The 19,304-nt window shown below is 33.3% G+C and overlaps 3 protein-coding genes and 1 long non-coding RNA gene across 4 annotated transcripts; 2 read left to right on the top strand and 2 right to left on the bottom strand.

Moving 5' to 3' along the window:
• Positions 1–719: 719 nt before the first annotated feature.
• Positions 720–1,475, bottom strand: LOC140824379 (FCS-Like Zinc finger 6-like). Its single transcript, XM_073185972.1, has 2 exons — positions 1,195–1,475; positions 720–840 (listed from the first exon to the last, which is right to left on the bottom strand). The coding sequence occupies exons 1-2, from the start codon at positions 1,473–1,475 to the stop codon at positions 720–722; spliced, it is 402 nt and encodes a 133-aa protein (XP_073042073.1).
• Positions 1,476–3,358: 1,883 nt separating this feature from the next.
• Positions 3,359–4,735, top strand: LOC140823710 (olee1-like protein). The gene is made up of 2 exons (XM_073185176.1): positions 3,359–3,613; positions 4,238–4,735. Exons 1-2 carry the CDS (start codon positions 3,469–3,471, stop codon positions 4,561–4,563), a joined length of 471 nt encoding a protein of 156 aa, XP_073041277.1. The 5' UTR covers positions 3,359–3,468; the 3' UTR covers positions 4,564–4,735.
• LOC140823711 (uncharacterized) lies at positions 4,405–5,716 on the bottom strand. Its single transcript, XR_012116266.1, has 2 exons — positions 5,530–5,716; positions 4,405–5,255 (listed from the first exon to the last, which is right to left on the bottom strand). It is a non-coding gene; the product is annotated as an uncharacterized lncRNA (long non-coding RNA).
• A 10,318-nt stretch (positions 5,717–16,034) lies between these two features.
• Positions 16,035–18,030, top strand: LOC140823709 (ethylene-responsive transcription factor ERF060-like). The gene has a single exon (XM_073185174.1). It carries the CDS (start codon positions 16,620–16,622, stop codon positions 17,742–17,744), a length of 1,125 nt encoding a protein of 374 aa, XP_073041275.1. The 5' UTR covers positions 16,035–16,619; the 3' UTR covers positions 17,745–18,030.
• The last annotated feature ends 1,274 nt before the right edge of the window (positions 18,031–19,304 follow it).

Below are 19,304 nucleotides of genomic sequence, written 5' to 3'. Positions count from 1 at the left end.
TTGAATTGGTTTGGAGTTATCAAAGGGAATTATGTTATGAGTTTCTGTTAAGATTGGAACTTGGACCTAACTCAATCACAAGCTCAAAGTATTAGGATTATCCAAGACCATATATACAACTCCAAAGTTATTTACTCAATCGATGTGAGACAATTAACAGTTTCATACTTAAACCTGAATGTTGTTAATTATTTATTGTTCGTAATATTAATTGGACTTTCGTGAAGAGTCGTTTTCGATGGAGTTAGGCCTTACGATTGCACATATATATTATTATTGTTCTTGGAGTCTGGAGAAGACCGCAAACGTCGCTACCATCAACTTCGGAAAAGTTCATTCACTGCAGCTGGACATGATATTGTAATTAAAATTATTATAATAACATATTATGAATCTATTTTTTGGAAGAAAAAAAAAGACAATATTAGTAGTTTCTGTTTTTTTTTTAAATGGAAAGATTTTTATAGAAAAACCAAAGCAACATTTACCTTGATAACCTAAGCTCTTTAGGAATAAATATATGATGATCAGATCAATACAGTATCGAATCATAGAGATTTCAAATATAGTGATGGAACTTTTATTTATGTGAACCCGGTTCATCGAATATAAATACAACCCATCAAACAACACCTCATATATTGTATTGTCTTTAGATCATACACTAAACAAACACAAGCATATACATACATCTATACTTATAATAATATTGTATGTGATCAAGCTGCCACCGCAGTCTCGGCCTTGTCGGAGATATTTTTGGCAGCATGCCTCTCTTTTCTTTCGTCTTGTTTCATTCCTTTCTCTCTACACTCGACGCTACAAAATCCCACATCACCCCTACGAAATTCAAAACCCTTTCCAGTTTAGCATTCAATTTCCCATATATGCAAAATAAAAGGTCAATAGCCATGAATTCAGCACTGGCAAGGAGTTTATTTATATATATATATATATATAAGTTAAAGTCAAACATAAGATTTAATTTACAGTTTCAACTTTCAGATCAACATCAATCATATTGTGAGTATGACAGGAATGACTCACAAATTCATCAAGCTAGCTGGTGAATTCTTAAATAAAATCATACCTTAATTTTCTTGATTTTGCTAAATAATTCATCTAAAAATACAACTAAAACAAAATAGTTAACATTTTTGGATGATGAATACTGCTACTTTATTATTAATTTACCTATACATGTAGACGTCGATATCAGGAGCCAGACTCCGGTGGCAGAGGCCGCATCTCTTCAAGAAGTGATCCGTCTGGATTTGCGTATCGCGAGAACTCTTCAAGTCGAATCTGGGAGAAAACACGGCCAACGAGCGGCGCTCATACTCGATCACTGGTGATCGACATTCCGACTGAGGAAAGAGCGCAACCTGCTCCACGTTGACCGCATGGTCGACCCCGATCATGGACATACTAGTGGTACGCCGGAAAGAAGGGCGTCGACCAAGCTCGCCCAACATCGTTCACACCCACGAATATGAATCGCACACACTGTGTGACAGGGTGTGGGTATGTGTGTGGACTTGTGGTATAAGGAGGGTGGGAGCGAATATGAGCCGTTGGATTTGTGTGTATTGATGATGTTAGGCATCACTTTCTGATTTAATCATTTTGTCACCTTTTTTTCTTTTAATATCATTGGCTCCTACTTTTGTTGAGTATATTATGATATTTTTAAAAAAATTAAATCGTATTTTTCATTATAAAAAAATATCTAGAAAATATATCAGTATTATTCATATAAAAAACAAAAACCCGATTTTGATTTAGTTCTATATTCTAATCCAAGGGAAAAAAAAACATGTTTAATGTATATATTTTTTAAGAGTAGGTCTCATGTAATACCGTCTCACGGATCTCAATCTGTGAGACGGGTCAACCCTACCCATATTTACCATAAAAAGTAGTACTCTTAGCATAAAAAACAATATTATTTCATGGATTACCCAAATAAAGATCCGTCTCACAAAATTTGACCCGTGAGACCGTCTCACACAAGTTTTTGCCATTTTTTAATTGTGTACATTGATTGAATAGGTCGCTTGTACTTTAATTTGCTGAATTCAGCATATTTTTAAAAACACAATCTTTCAAAAATATATTCTTCATCGATTTTCTATCATCGAACATAAAAATTAATTTCAATGGCACCTCTTTAGTTCTGCTAAAGGCCTAAACAATCGTTTTCCGGAATTATTTTAAATAACAATCGTATTAATTATTGATGTTGTCCAGCTCAAAATATATTTTCAAAAACTTAATTTTTTTTAAAAAAAATATATAATTTTGTATTTCGGTAAAGCATTCTAGATTATAGATATACGTCAATAACTCGAGTACCTAACCGCATTTAAATAATATTTTTAGAGTACTTTAATATATTTATATTTATTTTGCATGAAAAAGTTACTTCTTGAAATATAAATTTTTTTTGGAAAAAAAAAAACGAATTTTTGTTGTTTTTAGTTTTTCATTTTATTTTTATATTTATACGTAGAATAACTTTGGGTTCCCGTGCAGGCCTTGATTGGGCCCGTTTTAAAACGGATCTGATAATTTTAAAGAACGGCCTGGTCCATCAATTTTATAAGTCTGCGGCGACAGGTTGGGGATCAGTTTTTTTTTACTAAAAAAACTTATATATTTAAAATAATAAATATTTATATCATAAAACTTATATATAGTCACATTGAATACTGTTATAATTTAATTTTAAAAATATTACATTTTTATACTAAATATGATTGTTTTGATATTTTTTAAAATATCATTTTTATTTTTGATTTTATTATATTTTTATTTTTGTAAATATATTACCTAATTTATTTAAACAATATTAAATGTAGGCAGAATAGAAAACCTACATTTGTTTTTCATAAATGCTACTTGTACTTTATATATTAAAGTAATTTTTCCCACACGTTATATGTGAATAAAGTAGTTGATATAATATGATTTTTATTTTTAAAATTTAAAATTAAATTGAAAAAAATTATTACTTAACGAAAAAATTCGCTTTTGGTAGATCTAAGCAAAATGGAAAAATTAGAGCAAAGAAAAGAGCGAAATGGACTATGTTGTAATTTTTCGCCCACTTTTGTATTACTATTCAGAATTTAACAAAAACTAATATTATATTATTTTTTTATGAGACGAATCTTATTAATATTTAAATAAAATATTTACCTTAAAAAAAATATAAGAAAAATTATTGATTATTTAATTCAATCTAAATTATATATATTATTTTAAAAAACATTTGGCGAGGACCGACAGAGATCAACGTGGTAACAGAGAGTCTAAGTTAAAAATAAAATTAATTATCGCCGCGAGACGCGCTTTTGCTTTCTTTCTCCTCAGGTGACCCCACGCCAGCCCATATAAATTTCATCCATTATATCTCACTGCCCATCCATACCAAATTCGTATTCCAGGAAGAAAATCATCCAACCAATGGCGAAAAACCTGATTCTTTGGTTTGCTCTGTGTGTCCTGCCCGCGATTGTCATCGCGCAGGATCCTCTTCTTCTGAAGGGATCTGTTTACTGTGATTCATGCCGCTGCGGGTTTGAGACCGATGCTTCCAAGTATCTCGCTGGTAACTGCCTCACTAAACTTCTTTATGTCTCTCTTTTACAGTACATGAACTGGATGCCCTAGATCTGTGCGTCAATCAACCAAAATGTGTTGGATCTGGTACAGTTGATGTTGGATTTTGTAGATTGTGAAGGGTTTTGTCGGAATTCTGTAGAATTTGTTTCACATCGGTAGTTACTCCCCAAAATTTATAATCTTTTTTTTAGCATTAGCCATAGGTTTAAATCGATACTGTTATAAAGTGCGAAAATGTGTGGTTTTACGAAATGTTGCGTTTGAAAGGATTTGAATTCATTATGTTATCAAAATGACTTGTGTTACCAAGTTGAAATATTTAGGTGCAAACACATCCAAGTTTTTTGTCGGTTGCAAGGGTTTTATCGCTGACAAAATTTTCTTACACCAAGTTAGCTACTTCAAAAGTCACGCAGAATGTATCATCGTAGATTCTTTTGTTAGCTTTGCTTACAGTTTTAAGATGACCCCCACAGATATCCGAAATGTGCTTGTAACCTCGACATGTAAATGAAATTTGATGTTTTCTTCCTCTTAGATTTTTGCTTATATTGTAGTCTTTCCTTGCATTTGGCCTGGTATAATGAGTAAAGTGTCGTGGACTTGGCAGGTGCTGTTGTTAGAATCGAGTGCAGGAGCAGGGCCAACTCCGAACTAACATACCAGAAAGAGGGAGTCACAGATTCGTCGGGAAACTACAATGTGTTGGTTGAATCGGACCGTGGGGATGACTATTGCGATGCTGTGCTTGTGAAGAGTTCAGATCCTGAATGCAGCGAGCCAAACAAAGGGCGTGATCGTGCGCGTGTCATTCTCACTCGCAACAATGGGATGAGCTCCAACACCCGTTTTGCCAATCCCATGGGATTCCTTAAGCGCACACCCTTGGCTAGCTGCTCCAAGATTCTAAAAAAGTACGAGGAGGCGGAGGATTGAAATGCTTGAATTAAACTTAGATGCTTTGCGTTACTTAAAAGATTGTGTTAGTACCTTATTATTCTATTTGTTTCACTGCTTGTGGTAGGATTTTGTTGTGTTATCGATCCGGCCATATCATATTATGGGAGTGTTTAAAAGTAATACATATTTTACGGTGTTGCTAAGACTACTTAGAGACCAGTTATGACTTATATGTGCAAGCCTTATGATCGCAATGCTTGTTTTTTTAGAATCGTTGCGATTTTTATCCGGTTATCTATTTATGTATTTTGGTACCTAAATCGAGGTGACTTCAGAACCCATTGGAAATAAGTTCTACGGAGGTGGAAAAAGTTGGTGTAGCTCTGACCTATTTTAAAAATATGTTTTACAATCTAATAATATTAAATTTAAATAAAATTATTATTAGTGTTAATATTCTTTCTAGAACAAAAGATTCCATTAATAATCAGACTAGTTTGTCGCAGCCACGGAGTTATCTTCACGAGGGAATAAGTTGATAAGGGCATCCATGGAATTACAAATTGTATCCGTAATTGCAGAGACAAGATGAGCGTCGAAGTTCTTGGGTTCTTGAATAGCTTGAAGTACTAGTTTTGCGTCGATCATCCCTCGCTGACAATGGAAAGATTGAGCCTGCTAATGTCCCCTCCTTGACGGCATTCAACTCAGCAATATGGGGAGAAAACCTGGTTAAAAACAGCGGACAAGAGCGAAAGAACAACACCCTCAGCATCCCACCAAAAAATGATTTTAACGATGGAAAAACGATTGCATGTATTGATTTTGTTGAACCCAGGTGGAGGTGTATGATATTGTAGGCCAAGTCCGTTATATGAGATTTGAGCTAGCTGGAAGAAAATGTTTAGATGTTGTCGTGGCAAAAGACTCCCATGTGTAGTTTTCTCGGGCAATTACCCCCGCAACCGGCGTACTTTGACCACAAAAATCACTCCAACAAACCATATTAAAAGTATCTAGATCAACAGCTTGCCCAAACTCGGCGAGACAGCAAAAAAAGGTCCACAAAAGAGCCATGTTCAAAGCTAGCCAAAAGGGTCCAAATAGCAGTTAGTTTCCAGCACTTCACCACCACATTGAAGTACAAAAATGCGTGCACGCAATCTTCAGAATTTGTATTATCAGCTGACATAGATCACCCATCATAACGTAGGACCGAATGCTTATCGTTTTACCAAAAATTAAGTGGAGACAATTATTGCACCCAACAATCTCCCTCTCAATAATGACACTTCTTGCAATCAATGGGAGTCGAAACCATGACATTGGCTCTGATACCAATTATAGGCCGAGTACTCACCGCTTTACCAAAAGTTATAATTAGTGGTAATTGTGCAACTCAAATCTTTTAAACCGCACAACAGCTCAAGCACCATAATTTGACCGCTCTACCAAGTAAAGACAATTATTACACCCAACACATAATTTCTCGCATGGACAGATGATCACACGTTGTGGTGTTTGCAGGAATTAAGGCAACAACCAAGTGTTCGTTGCATAATTAACAGTGGAAAGAGACGAGAGCAAAGAAAGGAAGAGCACAGAGTCAAAACGCAAATTGAAAATTTGAAGAGTAGTTGCACCGCTCTGCTGGCTAGGCGCACCCACGTCTGGCGTGTTTTAGAAAAAAAAGTAGAATAAAATGCGAAGCCTTAGCGTTGATTTTTTCTCATCTTTTCTTCTCGATTAAGTGTTGCAACTTTGTTATTTGTTACCTAACTCATTCGATCATCTAAAAAGAGTTGAGATTATTTTGTGTAACATCAAATTGTTCTTTCTCTTTGGGACAATATCCCTTCTCATTCACTTGCTAAAACTCGACACCATGGAAGAAATCTCGCAACAACAGGTTAACCCGAACAGGCAGAATATCATACGATGCATGCCATAAATGGATCTTCATTTTATTTGGAAGACTCATAAAGCACCGAAGGAAGGGTAGATGCTGGATTAGAGACCAGATTAGACTGGTTCGAATGACTTAATTTCAATTGGTGAGGATGGCTCATGTTCTTCTCGTAAATTTTCCTTATCTAAGCTATATCAACATAGCCAACTAGAAAACTCATCCGCTTGTCAATTCTCCTGGTGCGGTAGCTATACCAAAGGAATAGGGAAGTGGAGCCCTCCTCACCCTCAACAGCAAGTCGATAACTATACTTCCTTTTAGTATCATAGTGCCATACATGAACATCCTCACCATCCATTATTTATATTATTGTTAGGTAGTTTAGTTAGAAAGCTCATGAATTCGCTCTAACGACGCTAAGCTAACGAGTCAAACTCTCGACAAAAATTGCAAAGATTTTATGAGCTCGATCCTTGAGCTTGCTGAAGAACTTTTGAGTTGAAGAGTTTGAGGAGAGGTAAGGCTTTGTAATTTAATAGGTTTCTTGTGTGACGATCTCATGTATCTTTATCCGTGAGATAAGTCATCTATGCCTATATTTAACGTAAAAAATAATATTTTTTCTCATGAGTGTACTAACTAAGAGATCTGATTCATAAAAGTGACTCGTATAATTTAGGAGTTCCAACCTGTCCTCGATTTATTCAAACATGTTAAAGAACATGAGAACGTGTATTTCAATCTTGCAATTGCAACACATTATCCTAGTTATTATCGAATATTCCATTCCTATTTTCTGGTAAATTCACATTTTAGCAGCTCCACATGATAAGGTTAAGTATATAAGATACTAAAAGTAGCCATGAATTCTCACGGGCAGATTGATTTTAGCTAAGTGAACGATACTCCAAAACAGGGGCGTAGGGCCAGGTAGGGCTTTATGTGTAGTCATGGACTTCTTCTTTCATCTACTTTATAAAGTATATTTTTGGGTTTTCTGCTTCGATTGAATTTGAAGCACAATCCTTTTAGAAAAGAATACCACCACCACGTATTGGGATAATGCATCAATCATCCACTGATTGAATTCGGGAGTAAGATATAAGCTTAAAGTAGTACCTCAGCCATTCATTCATATGTCAGAGAACTCGTGATTTGGCTTCCTACCTTATCATCATCTTGATATATTGCTTAAATTAATTTTCATACGTAACGATAAGGTTATTAAAAAAAAAAAAAATCTTGATTATCTTCATATCACAAACTTCATATGCCTATTTCTGTTCGATTTTAAACTAAACCCACTATAAAAATTGGATGAGCAAGAGCATGCAACTCGAACTCCACCATTAATTCGTGATCCTAAAAACTTTTACTATGTTAACTTCTACAACTTGAACATGTACATCATCAATATTCCATCAGATTGTGCATATGGCATTCTGATCGAATCCGAACTGCTGAAAGAACCTGATCGTCACCAAGTTCGAGTCGAGTTATGAACCTTACAGGTCTGTGCATATATCCTAGGGGTCTTTTAGTTTACATCACCATGCACGATCCTCCTCGCTTTGTTGAAATGAGGATTAAACTAGATATGCAGTTGACAAATGTGTGACACGAGTGCGTTTTGTAGAATAGGTGTGGGAATTAAGTTACTAAATTTAGTTAGAGATAGGATGAGAATGAAAGCCACTGAAGCCAGTTTTATAATTTTTAAAGACATAATTTTCATCTATTTCGATTGCCATCATATGATTTTAAATAGGTTGACTTTAATTTTAGATTAGAATAGATCGAGCACTAAGTTATTCTTGCCAAATGTCAACCAATCCGATGTCGTTTTGACTTTGAGAGTTCACAAACTTAAATCTTCCTATTCCGGTTATACATAAAAAAAATATTATTTTTTATGTCAAAAATATTACTTATTATCGTAATTATATATATATGGTTCACATCTTTAATAAGAGACCTACTATAAAGATTTTCGAGTGGGTGAAAATACACATATGATTGGAAGAGATATTGCTAATTTTAAACGAATTCGAGTGCATCATAATGGTGTTCTTAATTTATTCACATTTGGATTAGCTATTATTTGCTATTATTGTCCTGATAATGTGGATGTAAAATAAATATTATTTCTGTATAACAATATTCTCCACTCGAATATCTTAGAATATAATATTATTCCAAAAGGTGAAATCGCTCACCCCGGGCGCCCCTCACACCCTGCCCGACGGGTATGTGAGAGGAGGTAAATCATGGTAATCTGACCAACCAGCAGTGGCTAGACCCGTGCTCACCGCGCACAAGGAGCCTCCCCCCTACGTCGAAGGGAGTTACTCCCACACTGCCGCTTGCGAGACTCGATCCTTAGTCATTATTCCAAGATGTCACCACTGCTAGCCAGTCAGGCTAAATCTTAGAATATAATATTTATTGCCTTGTGGTTTGTGGGTTGATGGCGCTATCTGTGTGCCGCCCAAAGGATAGAATTGCCTCACTTTGTGGAATCATCTGTTTGACCTTTTCTGGTAAAATAATTTGTATTCTTGACTGTGTGAACATGATCAGCGGCGGCATGTGGCAATCACTACTAATATAATTGTGTGCGATAAAATATAAACTCTAATTATTGCCTTGCCGCACCCGTTAATGCATGGCATTGTTTGAATAAAATTAAATATACAATATTTCATCTGAAAGAGCAAATTAAAAGATATAGCTCTATAAAATAATAATCTTTATGTCCTAGTTTTTTTAATCATAATGGGGATAACTCGCTTTCCAAAAGCACTAGAAAAAGTCAACTCGCAATGTTATGTTTTTACGAGCAGATTTTTTGTGACAAGATCTCACATATTTATATTTATTAGATTAGATTAGATGGGTTAATATAATACATATTTATCATGAAATATATTTTTCATGAAATAAATTGGGTCGAAGATTTATATCCCCAAATTGACATGTGAAGTTTTTGTGATTAATGAGAAAGTTTCATAAATTTATTTACGTGAAATAAGTTAATCCAACTATATTTAAAATAAGAATAAGATTTATAATATAAAAAATAATATTTTTTAATAGAATAAAATAAAAAATTTGTTTCACACAAACATCACTATTTGTGAATATAATTTTCACGTCAACTAAGATGCCGTGGCTTGTAAGAATATCTACGTTCGTGAAACCGGGGCCCCATTTTTTGTAATAAAATCCCGGGTCCCACGTTAACCCGTTTAGATCTCACGCAATGCGCCTCTTTAATTGCTGAATTTGACTTTCGTAAAACCTACCCCAGTTAATGTCTTCCCAAATTTCCAATTGCCCATCAAAAATTTAACCACTGTTTGATTTGAATAACTTTTTAAATATAATTCGTATGTTATATTTTAATAAATATTATAATACTTACTAAAGTATTTGTTACGATAAGATCTATTTTTTTTCAAACTTTCAAATGATTTACAGATTAAATCATTCATGAAATGAATCTTTTTGATAATGTATATTATAGCGAATGTGACATTGAAACTAACGGATCTATATTTGTCAGATAAGTTAATCCAAACTATTTATTAAAAAAAATTATTTTTAACATAAAAATATATTTTTAATGAACCAGATCATATTAGATATTTGTCTCTGATCGATGAAACAGTTTACAAGTGCATGTTTGATTTTATTTCGGGTACTTTTCAAGATTTTCGATCTTCCAATTTACTTTGTATTTTTGTGTGTTATGATATAATAATATAATTTGACAATAATAATTATGATAGTTGTGAAAGTTATAAGTTGTAGAAAATAAAAATAAAAAATTTGTTTTACCTTCCTAATTCAAAGTTTGGAAAAATATTTTAGGGGCAGAGGCTGGAGGCAAACATATGGCAAATCGTATTAATATTTTTACACACACAAAATCAATTATTATCAAGCTTTGAATTTACTTTTTGGACAGAAACTATACCAAGTTATTGAAGTTCTGATATTGATGGCAACTATGGTTTATTATATATTTTTGAAGTCGAGTTTGGAACATAATTGTTTCAAATTTAAGGTTTTGATTTTAAATATTGTCTCTCAAAGATGCTGCATGAGAATTCAGGAGGAGGAGGTTGGGCCAAGAAGTCAATGGGAGCTGCAAACCATTGAGTTGGTTGGACTGATGAGTTCTGTCATATTTGGAAGGTGAGAGCCATTAACCATTGGGAGATCGATAAGCTGTGGAAAATGTTATTCATTTCTATTCAACTGTAAAAACTTTTGGTTTAAGAGTGGTCATTCTTCCGTGGACGTAAGTCATTCAAGACCGAACAACGTAATTTGTTTGTCTCTCAATTTTCTTTCTTGTTCATAACGAGTGTTCTTTACAGCAAGTTCGTAACATTGCGTTGGTTTTTCTTCCTTGTTTGATTGCTGGTACACCAGATTGTGGGCTGGAAAGTGGTTCGTTTTAGTCGTCATCTGATTGATTTGGGTTTAAACATAACAGATACCAATAAAGTGGATGAGTTATATGGAATACAGAGAAAATATATTGGCAAAGAAAGCTTGCTAATGCCAGTCTACCTAGCCAAATGCATTCCCCCAAATTCCCAATCTCGTACGCAACAATGGTGTGGCTTGCCCAACGCGCAAAAAATGTACGGATGTCCCAAATAATAATTCAATAACAATTAATTTGTTTTCACCATATTTTGGGAGTAAAAATTTGTAATTTAATAGTTAAAAAAAAGAGTAAAAATTTGTAATTTAATAGTTAAAAAAAAGGTGTTGATGTCTGTGTACATAAATAAAGTTCAACGTATAAGAGCAACTGAGCAATAACTCGAGTTCTTTGTGGGCATATACATTGTACATACTCTTCGAGGTGTGCCACTATCTCTTTAAATTTAATATTGTTTGTGTTTCCCGATGATTTTTGAGCAGGTATCTTACGAGATAGTCTTATGGATCTTTATTCGTAAAGCGAGTCAATCATATGCATATTTCCTATAAATAATAATATTTTTCATAGCTGACGAAATATAATATTCAGCTTACAAAATTGATTCGTGAAACCGTCTTACATCAATTTTTTTGATAATTTTTGTATATTTTTTGTTGAGTGTGTCTCTTGTGAGACGGTCTCACGAATCTTTAAAGTAATACTCTTAGCATAAATATTAATATTTTTCATGAATGACCCAAATAAGAGATCTGTTTCACAAAATACGACCCGTGAAACTATCTCACACAAGTTTTTAAGTTTTTTTGTTTTGCTTTTTGTTGGTATTTCTAAAAGGAGTTGCTTACTATTATTGTATTTTAAGAAACAAAAGTTGAAAATAAAAATAATGTCATGATGAAGAATCACGAAGATCGTGGTTTTAGAAAATAATTTATGAACATCAGGCAAAGTTTGAAGTTACATATAATTAATCTCTCTATAATTTATGTTATCAGATCTCATATATACTTTGTCATATTATCTATATGTCCATCAACTAAATATTTATCTTACACCAATCAAATCATTAATTATTTATCTTATTTCAATCAAATCATTGAATTTAAATTAATATTTTATTAATTATTAAAAACAATTTAATCAATCAAATCAAATTATATCAGATAATTTATCTTGGTATATTTTTATCCTTTCTTATAGTGCAATTTAGTGGATACAGGTAAATTAGGCATGGTAGGTTGCCGGCTAAGCCATTTAACCCGAGCTCAACAGTTTATCGAAAGCTTATTATTAGTTCGCTCTACTATTTGACTATTACGTTTCTAAGTAATCAAATTGGTTAATTTATTTTTTGGATGATTTTTTTTCTTATTATCTATTTATTTCAGAAGGTTATTTATTTATTACTCGACATATAATGTAATGTATAATGGATAGTGGAGAATTGATACTAGTAGATAATACACAAACGTTCAAGATGTTCAAATTTTTTTTTTTTTTTTTGAATTCCTAAACTAAGGGGTGGGGATCGAACCCATGCCATTTGCATGGAGAATACAAATGAGAACCATTGAGCCACTGCCCTGGTCTCTCAAGATGTTCAAATTTATGCATACGGGAATCATAAATTGGCCCGGAAAAAATATATATTCATCTAGATAGATTAGGCCATGGCGACAAAAAGATAGGGATTAGGTGTTGATGAGATTCAATTTCCACATAAAAAAAAAAGGGGTGGGACCTCATTTTTTACGAGCCAACGGAAGCTTCTGGATAGCCACGAAGATTTCCCAAATCTTGAATATTTAAACTTTTTTACAACATTTTAAAACAACACACATATATATGTGTATGTATAACACTAACACACATATATATAATAACTTGTTGAAATAAAAAAAAAAATTGAACATTTTTGTGTAATTTCTAATGTAACTAACATAAAATTATAATAATAACTTTTTTTTAACTGATATCGAATAGGAAAAATCACAAATCTAGCTTTTACGATCTTTTTTTTTAAAAAAAAACAAACATTTATAATACAATAAGTGATGAGTATGTCTCTTGTGAGACGGTCTCACGAATATTTATATGTGAGACGTGTCAATCCTGCCGATATTTACAATAAAAAGTAATATTCTTAACATAAAAGATAGTACTCTTAGCATAAAAGTAATATTTTTTCAATGATTACCCAAATAACTGATATCCACAATAAAAAGTAATATTATTAACTTAAAAAGTAATATTTTTTATGGATGACCCAAATAAGATATATGTCTCACAAAATACACCCGTGATACCGTTTCACACAAGTTTTTTGTCATAAGTGATATATGATTTTAAGAAAGTGGATATAATAATTGTAATTATGTTATTCTTGACGTTGGGTATGAAAATGCAATCAAAATCGATTTTTATCATGATAAAACATTTTAACATGTTTTTAATATAATTATTATGTGTGTAGTTGATAGATGTTAATTCGGAAGTTTTTAGAAGCTGAAACTCGAATTTAGTCAAGAAGAAAATCTGTGGTAGCTGATTATTTTAAACATATCTCATTACTCAATGATCCAAATGACCGCTGCCAAGACAGTTGAACATCCAACTCAAATAGCTGCAAATTATACCTTAGACTGGCTCGACGAATTCAAATATTACCTAGGCAAACCAATAACCGTAATATCAAGCTGGACAACTGTATCAGAAACCGGTTTGATATGACTAGTTTTGATATTCTGTGATTTCGCTAAGCTCGGCTATCCAAATGGAATTTGTAAGGAAGTGTTGTACAGGAAATTAAAATATTATAATATGTGTATCAGAAGTTAGTGTTGTGCCCGGTGTTGTCAACACGGCACACAACACGGCAGCGAAATTAAGTATTTAACACACAAATATAAGTTTAATAAATTAACTCTAGATTTAAATTATGCACAAGTACGAATACTTGTGCGATGCCTCATGGCAAAAAATTCACTAGAAAAATTATGTAAATCGTTTACACCAAAACAGTGAGAAAACAAAACCAAATTCCTTGACACTCCAAGGAATTAAAAATGCATCAAAACAAACCACATAAAAACTATATGCATAAAATAAAAAAGTGTGTTGCTTAAAACCAAACGACGACACTCTTCGATCAACACTATGCGTCAGTGTTGTTCTTGAGTGTTGGCAACACCAATCAGCAACACGGTATAACAGTGAATCAATCACACAAACTTTTCACAATCTGAACTCTGTATGTGTACTCCCGAAAACCTCCAGCAGATCCTCTCCACAACAAAGTGATCACACGATCACACAGAAACGCCTCAACAAAATATATGTTCGACTTTTGTATTTTTCTTCTATGTATGCGCTCTTCTGCCGACCTCACGAAAGAGTCACATCAAAGGACTCACACGAAAAGCTTCAACTCTCCAACTCTTTCCTCAAAACTCTACTGCGGCCGTCCATCCTCTATGTATATATATCCGATGCTTGACCTAGAAACACTTCCATAAAAGAGTCCTAAAAAATATGGAAACAAGATTTCATTAGATATATAACTCTTTTAAACAAAGATAAAATATCTTGGAGATAAAAATCATATTAAAACAAATCATATAATATCTATACATATATCAATCAAGATCTTATCATATAGAAATTAGTAAACCAATATATTATCATTTAGAAATAAATCAAGCAAGATTTGATAATCTAGAAATAAATCAAATAAAATCTTTTTAGTCTAGAAAGACAAAATCTTAAATTGATATTAACAATTTAACAAAATAATAAAAGAATAAAATATTCCTTTCAGAATTGTTCAATATGCGTTATGAAGCTAAGTTGTTACAAAGAGTTGTAAAACAAATTTTTTAGTGAAATCAATTCGACAATGGAATAAGGATAAATATAATTTTTTTTTAAACGTGTATACTTTTAGTGAAATCGATTCGAGAAGATGATTTTTATTTTGTTACACGTTTGTTATTTTTATATACAACTTGAGTAAATATTTTTTTTAAAAAATCTAAATTACTTTATACTACCCACATCCATAATTCATCTTTCATAAATATTTATATAAAATAATATATTCTAAAAAATTTTACGTTTAATATTCTAATATAATTGACATAAAAATATCTCGATCGAAATTCGAAACTCATTGGAAGAAGTTTTTTTCCAGCTAAAACATATATATTATCACAATTAGACGTACAAAAACAGTACAGTATTCATCCTAATATTGACCGAATATACCACAAGTCAAAGATATTGTCTACCTAATGAGCACGCGCCACCTGTCTATCAATTGACAACTTCCAGTATTAGATTCTATCAATCTTTAGGTGTCAATACATTATTGGCCATACTTTTAAAAAAACACGCGTTTTTGGCTGTCATCAACAAGTAGCCCATGTCGTAAGTGTGAATTTAGAGGATAACTTCAAATTATTTTATTTATAACTGATATTTATTATAATATAAATTTGTACATAAAAAGATCGAGTTAATAGAAAAAGTTATCTATATAATTATCTACATTTATAATAAGTAATATTGATACGAAATTTATATAGTTTTATGTAAAAATATTTTATTTTGAATATGAAGATTAAACTCGTAAAATTAAATCATGAGAAACAATGAGTTTTTTTTTATGAATATTTAAATTATCGAATTAAATTAGGCAAAATTTATGTGAGACGGTCTCACAGATCTTATTTTGTGAGACATATATCTTATTTGAGTCATCTATGAAAAAATATTACTTTTTATGTTAAGAGTATTATTTTTTAGACAAAAACTTGTGTGAGACGGTCTCACGGGTCGTATTTTGTGAGACGGACCTTTATTTGGATAATCCATTAAAAACTCTTACTTTTTATGCTAAGAGTATTACTTTTTATTGTGAATATGAGTATGTTTGATCCGTTTCACAGATTGTGATCCGTGAGACAGTCTCACATGAGACATACTCTATTTTTTATTGTAAATATCGATATGATTGACATATAGATAAAAATTCATAAGATCGTCTCACATGAGAAATACTAGTTGAATTATCTAAAAAAAAAGGTAATCTATAGAGACAAGGCCAGGACTTTGCCTTTATATATGGAGCAGAGTTTGCACCATTCCATAGAGTGAAAAATACAGTGAGAGGCCACCGGCAAAAAAATCAGAGCGCTGCGTTAACATTTTCGTCTTAATTTTCTCCCCCTTCTGTGAACACCCCTCTTCTTGGATCCCTTTCTGTCATCGTCTGTCTTTCGAAAATTTAAATCGATTTTCCTGGGTTTGGTTTTCTTCTATTGGAGGTTTAATTTTGGTCATTTTCATACCCGAAAAAGGAAAAACGTAACCCGATAACGTTTTTTTTTGAAAGCCAGGTGATTCAGAACAGAGATCACTTGTTTGTGTACATTTATTTTTTCTTGCTGAGTTTTTGTTTTTCTTGGATCTGAACTGCCAATAGGGTTTTTTTTATACCCGGCAAGGTGTAGTTTTGGATCTTGAAAAAGGTTCTAAGAAAAGGTTGCTTATTAGAAAACCGATTCGATCCTTTGTCTCTGTAGAAATTTCGAACTTTTGCAGATCTGATAATTACCTGTTCTTTGGTTTTGGTATAAGAATCAGGTTAATTTTCTCGACCTTTTAGATTTTATTAATTGTCCTTTGTGTGTGAATCTTCAATTTTTCTTGACATAAGAAACCATGGCTGCAGCTTTAGATGCATACAGTACTTGCAGTGGTCAAGGTTTGTCCACAGATCCCCTGAGAGAAGAGCTTATGCAAGCACTTGAACCTTTTATGAAAAGTGCTTCCTCTTCTAAAAATATTTCTTCTGTTTCCCCTTTTGATTCAGTTTCTTCTTCTTGCTCTTCTCTCTTTCCTGGATCTTCCAATATGTACCCTGCTTTGGGCTCGATCTCATCAAAAACCCATGAAAAATTATTTTCTCCTGTTTTTTATTGTGTTACTCAACCAGGAGATGAGCCAACTGTTAGTTATAGTTCCATAGGGCTCAATCAGCCTACCCCATCTCAGATCCTGCAACTCCAGTCGCAGTTTCAGCAGATCAACGCTCAATTTCAGATCCAGCAACATGAAATCCAAAGGGGTCTCACTCAGAACTCATTTTCAAGATTCCTTGCCCCGACACCTGTCCCTATGAAGCAGCGTGGAAATCTCCAGAAGCCCACAAAGCTCTACAGGGGAGTGAGGCAGAGGCATTGGGGGAAATGGGTGGCTGAGATTAGACTCCCGAAAAACAGGACCAGACTATGGCTTGGAACCTTCGACACCGCGGAAGAGGCGGCGTTGGCTTACGATAAGGCTGCGTATAAACTGAGAGGGGACTTTGCGAGACTCAATTTCCCCCATTTAAAGCATCAATTGTGCCAAGGATTCAGTGGCTTCAAACCGCTCCATTCCTCTGTTGATGCAAAACTTGAGGCCATTTGTCAGAACTTGGCCATTTCTCAGAGTCAGGGGAATTCAGGGAAGCCCTCTACTGTAACTGATAAGAAGATTAAACCTCCGGCACAAAATGATGAATCAAAGCTCGATACTTTAACCAACGAGACATCAAATGAAACATCGAGTTATCCGGGAGCAATTGGTGCAGTCAAAGTTGAGACCTCGTTATCATCCGATTCCCCATCTGATGAAACATCGTCACCTTCGTCATCACCATCAGCCGTGTCGGGTTTGGGTTCCGGGTATCCTGAAACGGATGACATCTTCTTCAATTTCACGGAGTTTTCCTTCGACGCATTCGATAATCCGATGTTGCAGAAGTTCCCTTCGGTGGAGATTGATTGGGCATCTTTGTATTAAGTTATCGATTTAATTTTTCTAGCAAGTCCTAGGTCTAATATGAAGTTTTAGCTATCTATGGCTTCTGCATATGGACTTTTTGACATTTGCAGTGCCGAATAAGTAGTTTTAGTTGTATGTAATGTAAGGAAACTTCATCTTTGTCTGCTGGTAGTTTTTTTTCCATGTTCGACAGATGAAGCTCAGTAGTTTTACCTGTATTATTAGCAGTCTGTGAATCTACTTTGTAATTTCAATCTACTTGTATAAATTATTATGTTGTAAAAAATTTCTGTCTCTATTTTTATGCGTTATTGAAAAACGATCATTTGTTTTTGTTATATATATATATATATATATATATATAGTATAACTTTTTGATAACTTGGATGATGAGTATCAAATATGATCAAAGAGCGTGCGTAAACATTTGTTTTTCTTTAGGCAAGTTGGACAATTTTTTGGGTGATCGCATCATGTCATTAATTAAAAAGTTGATGTGCGCCAAAAAGTAAACCCAAAAAATTGTCTGATTATAATCGTTCATTGCATATGCGAGAGAGACAAGACCGATCGATTTCCGAAGAGCCAGCCAGCCTTTGGTGGGGGCAGATCTCATTTAATGATTATTTTTTTAAAATCCTAATATGAATATTTTTAAATATCAAACTTGTATTTTTCGCATGCCTTCGTTGTCTTCTCGAATTCTCTTTTCGTTAACAAATATTATTAAACACTAGCTATATTAGTAACCACGAAAACGAGCCACAATTTCTATCTTCTTGGTCATAGTTCCATACAGCGCATGCGATGCTGATTTCTCTTTGTACACCAATTCACAATAATATAAGCTAAACATCGACGAGAGAAAGCATACATGAAAAAAAATACTCAGGTCAACCATATATTGATATGATATGATTATATCTCAACCATTAGATGTCAGGTTCGTTTTTGTAATATGATAATCAAGGCCTTGGCTAGACCTATAGATCTTTCGGTTCGGAACCCAGCCGGTGTTGTCAAAGGTGCTCGAACTGACAACGTAGCTCAGCACATTCTTATGGTCATGATATTTCTGTGGGAATCAATCTAGATAACAAGGAGAACCAGTTGTCCTTAGGTCAATCAAACGACACTCTGAGAAATATTTATGTTAAAATGTCTCACATGAGTTGGATAAAATATATGGAAGTTGTATATATGAACTTGGATAGCTCATTTTATTAAGCTAATTTTTGAGGTTCAGTTAAGTCAAAGTTTCAATCTTGACAATTTATGTGCAATATAATATGTAATATCATATCTTTAACATATTGATCATGTATAATTTCTACTGTGCTTAGAAATCTGCACACTGTATTGGTTTCTCCAGATAGTAAACAGAACATATAGCTACATATATAATTTGAAAAGAAGGTGTGATTGCTTAGTTTTAACTCATGCGTGCACCATCGAAAGCATCGCGTAAATTATCTTGTCAATACGGCTAAAGCTGCATTATTTGATTGAAAATGGAGGCAAACATGATCCACGATTCAAGGATTTTATTTTCTTATATGGTTTTCATTGCATTGTAAA

Source organism: Primulina eburnea, chromosome 2, assembly GCF_022965805.1.
Source record: "Primulina eburnea isolate SZY01 chromosome 2, ASM2296580v1, whole genome shotgun sequence".
NCBI classification, from domain to species: Eukaryota; Viridiplantae; Streptophyta; class Magnoliopsida; order Lamiales; family Gesneriaceae; genus Primulina; species Primulina eburnea.
The sequence above is the reverse complement of the archived record's forward strand: the minus strand, read 5'-3'. Positions and strand labels throughout refer to the sequence as shown.

Excerpts from the sequence above, each read along its gene's own strand:
- LOC140823709 (XM_073185174.1), top strand. The coding sequence starts at position 16,620 with ATGGCTGCAGCTTTAGATGCATACAGTACTTGCAGTGGTCAAGGTTTG.
- LOC140824379 (XM_073185972.1), bottom strand. The coding sequence starts at position 1,475 with ATGTTGGGCGAGCTTGGTCGACGCCCTTCTTTCCGGCGTACCACTAGT. Across the intron at positions 841-1,194 it reads ATCGACGTCTACATGTATAG|GGGTGATGTGGGATTTTGTA; the intron begins GTAAATTAATAA and ends TGAATTTCGTAG.
- LOC140823710 (XM_073185176.1), top strand. The coding sequence starts at position 3,469 with ATGGCGAAAAACCTGATTCTTTGGTTTGCTCTGTGTGTCCTGCCCGCG. Across the intron at positions 3,614-4,237 it reads TGCTTCCAAGTATCTCGCTG|GTGCTGTTGTTAGAATCGAG; the intron begins GTAACTGCCTCA and ends TGGACTTGGCAG.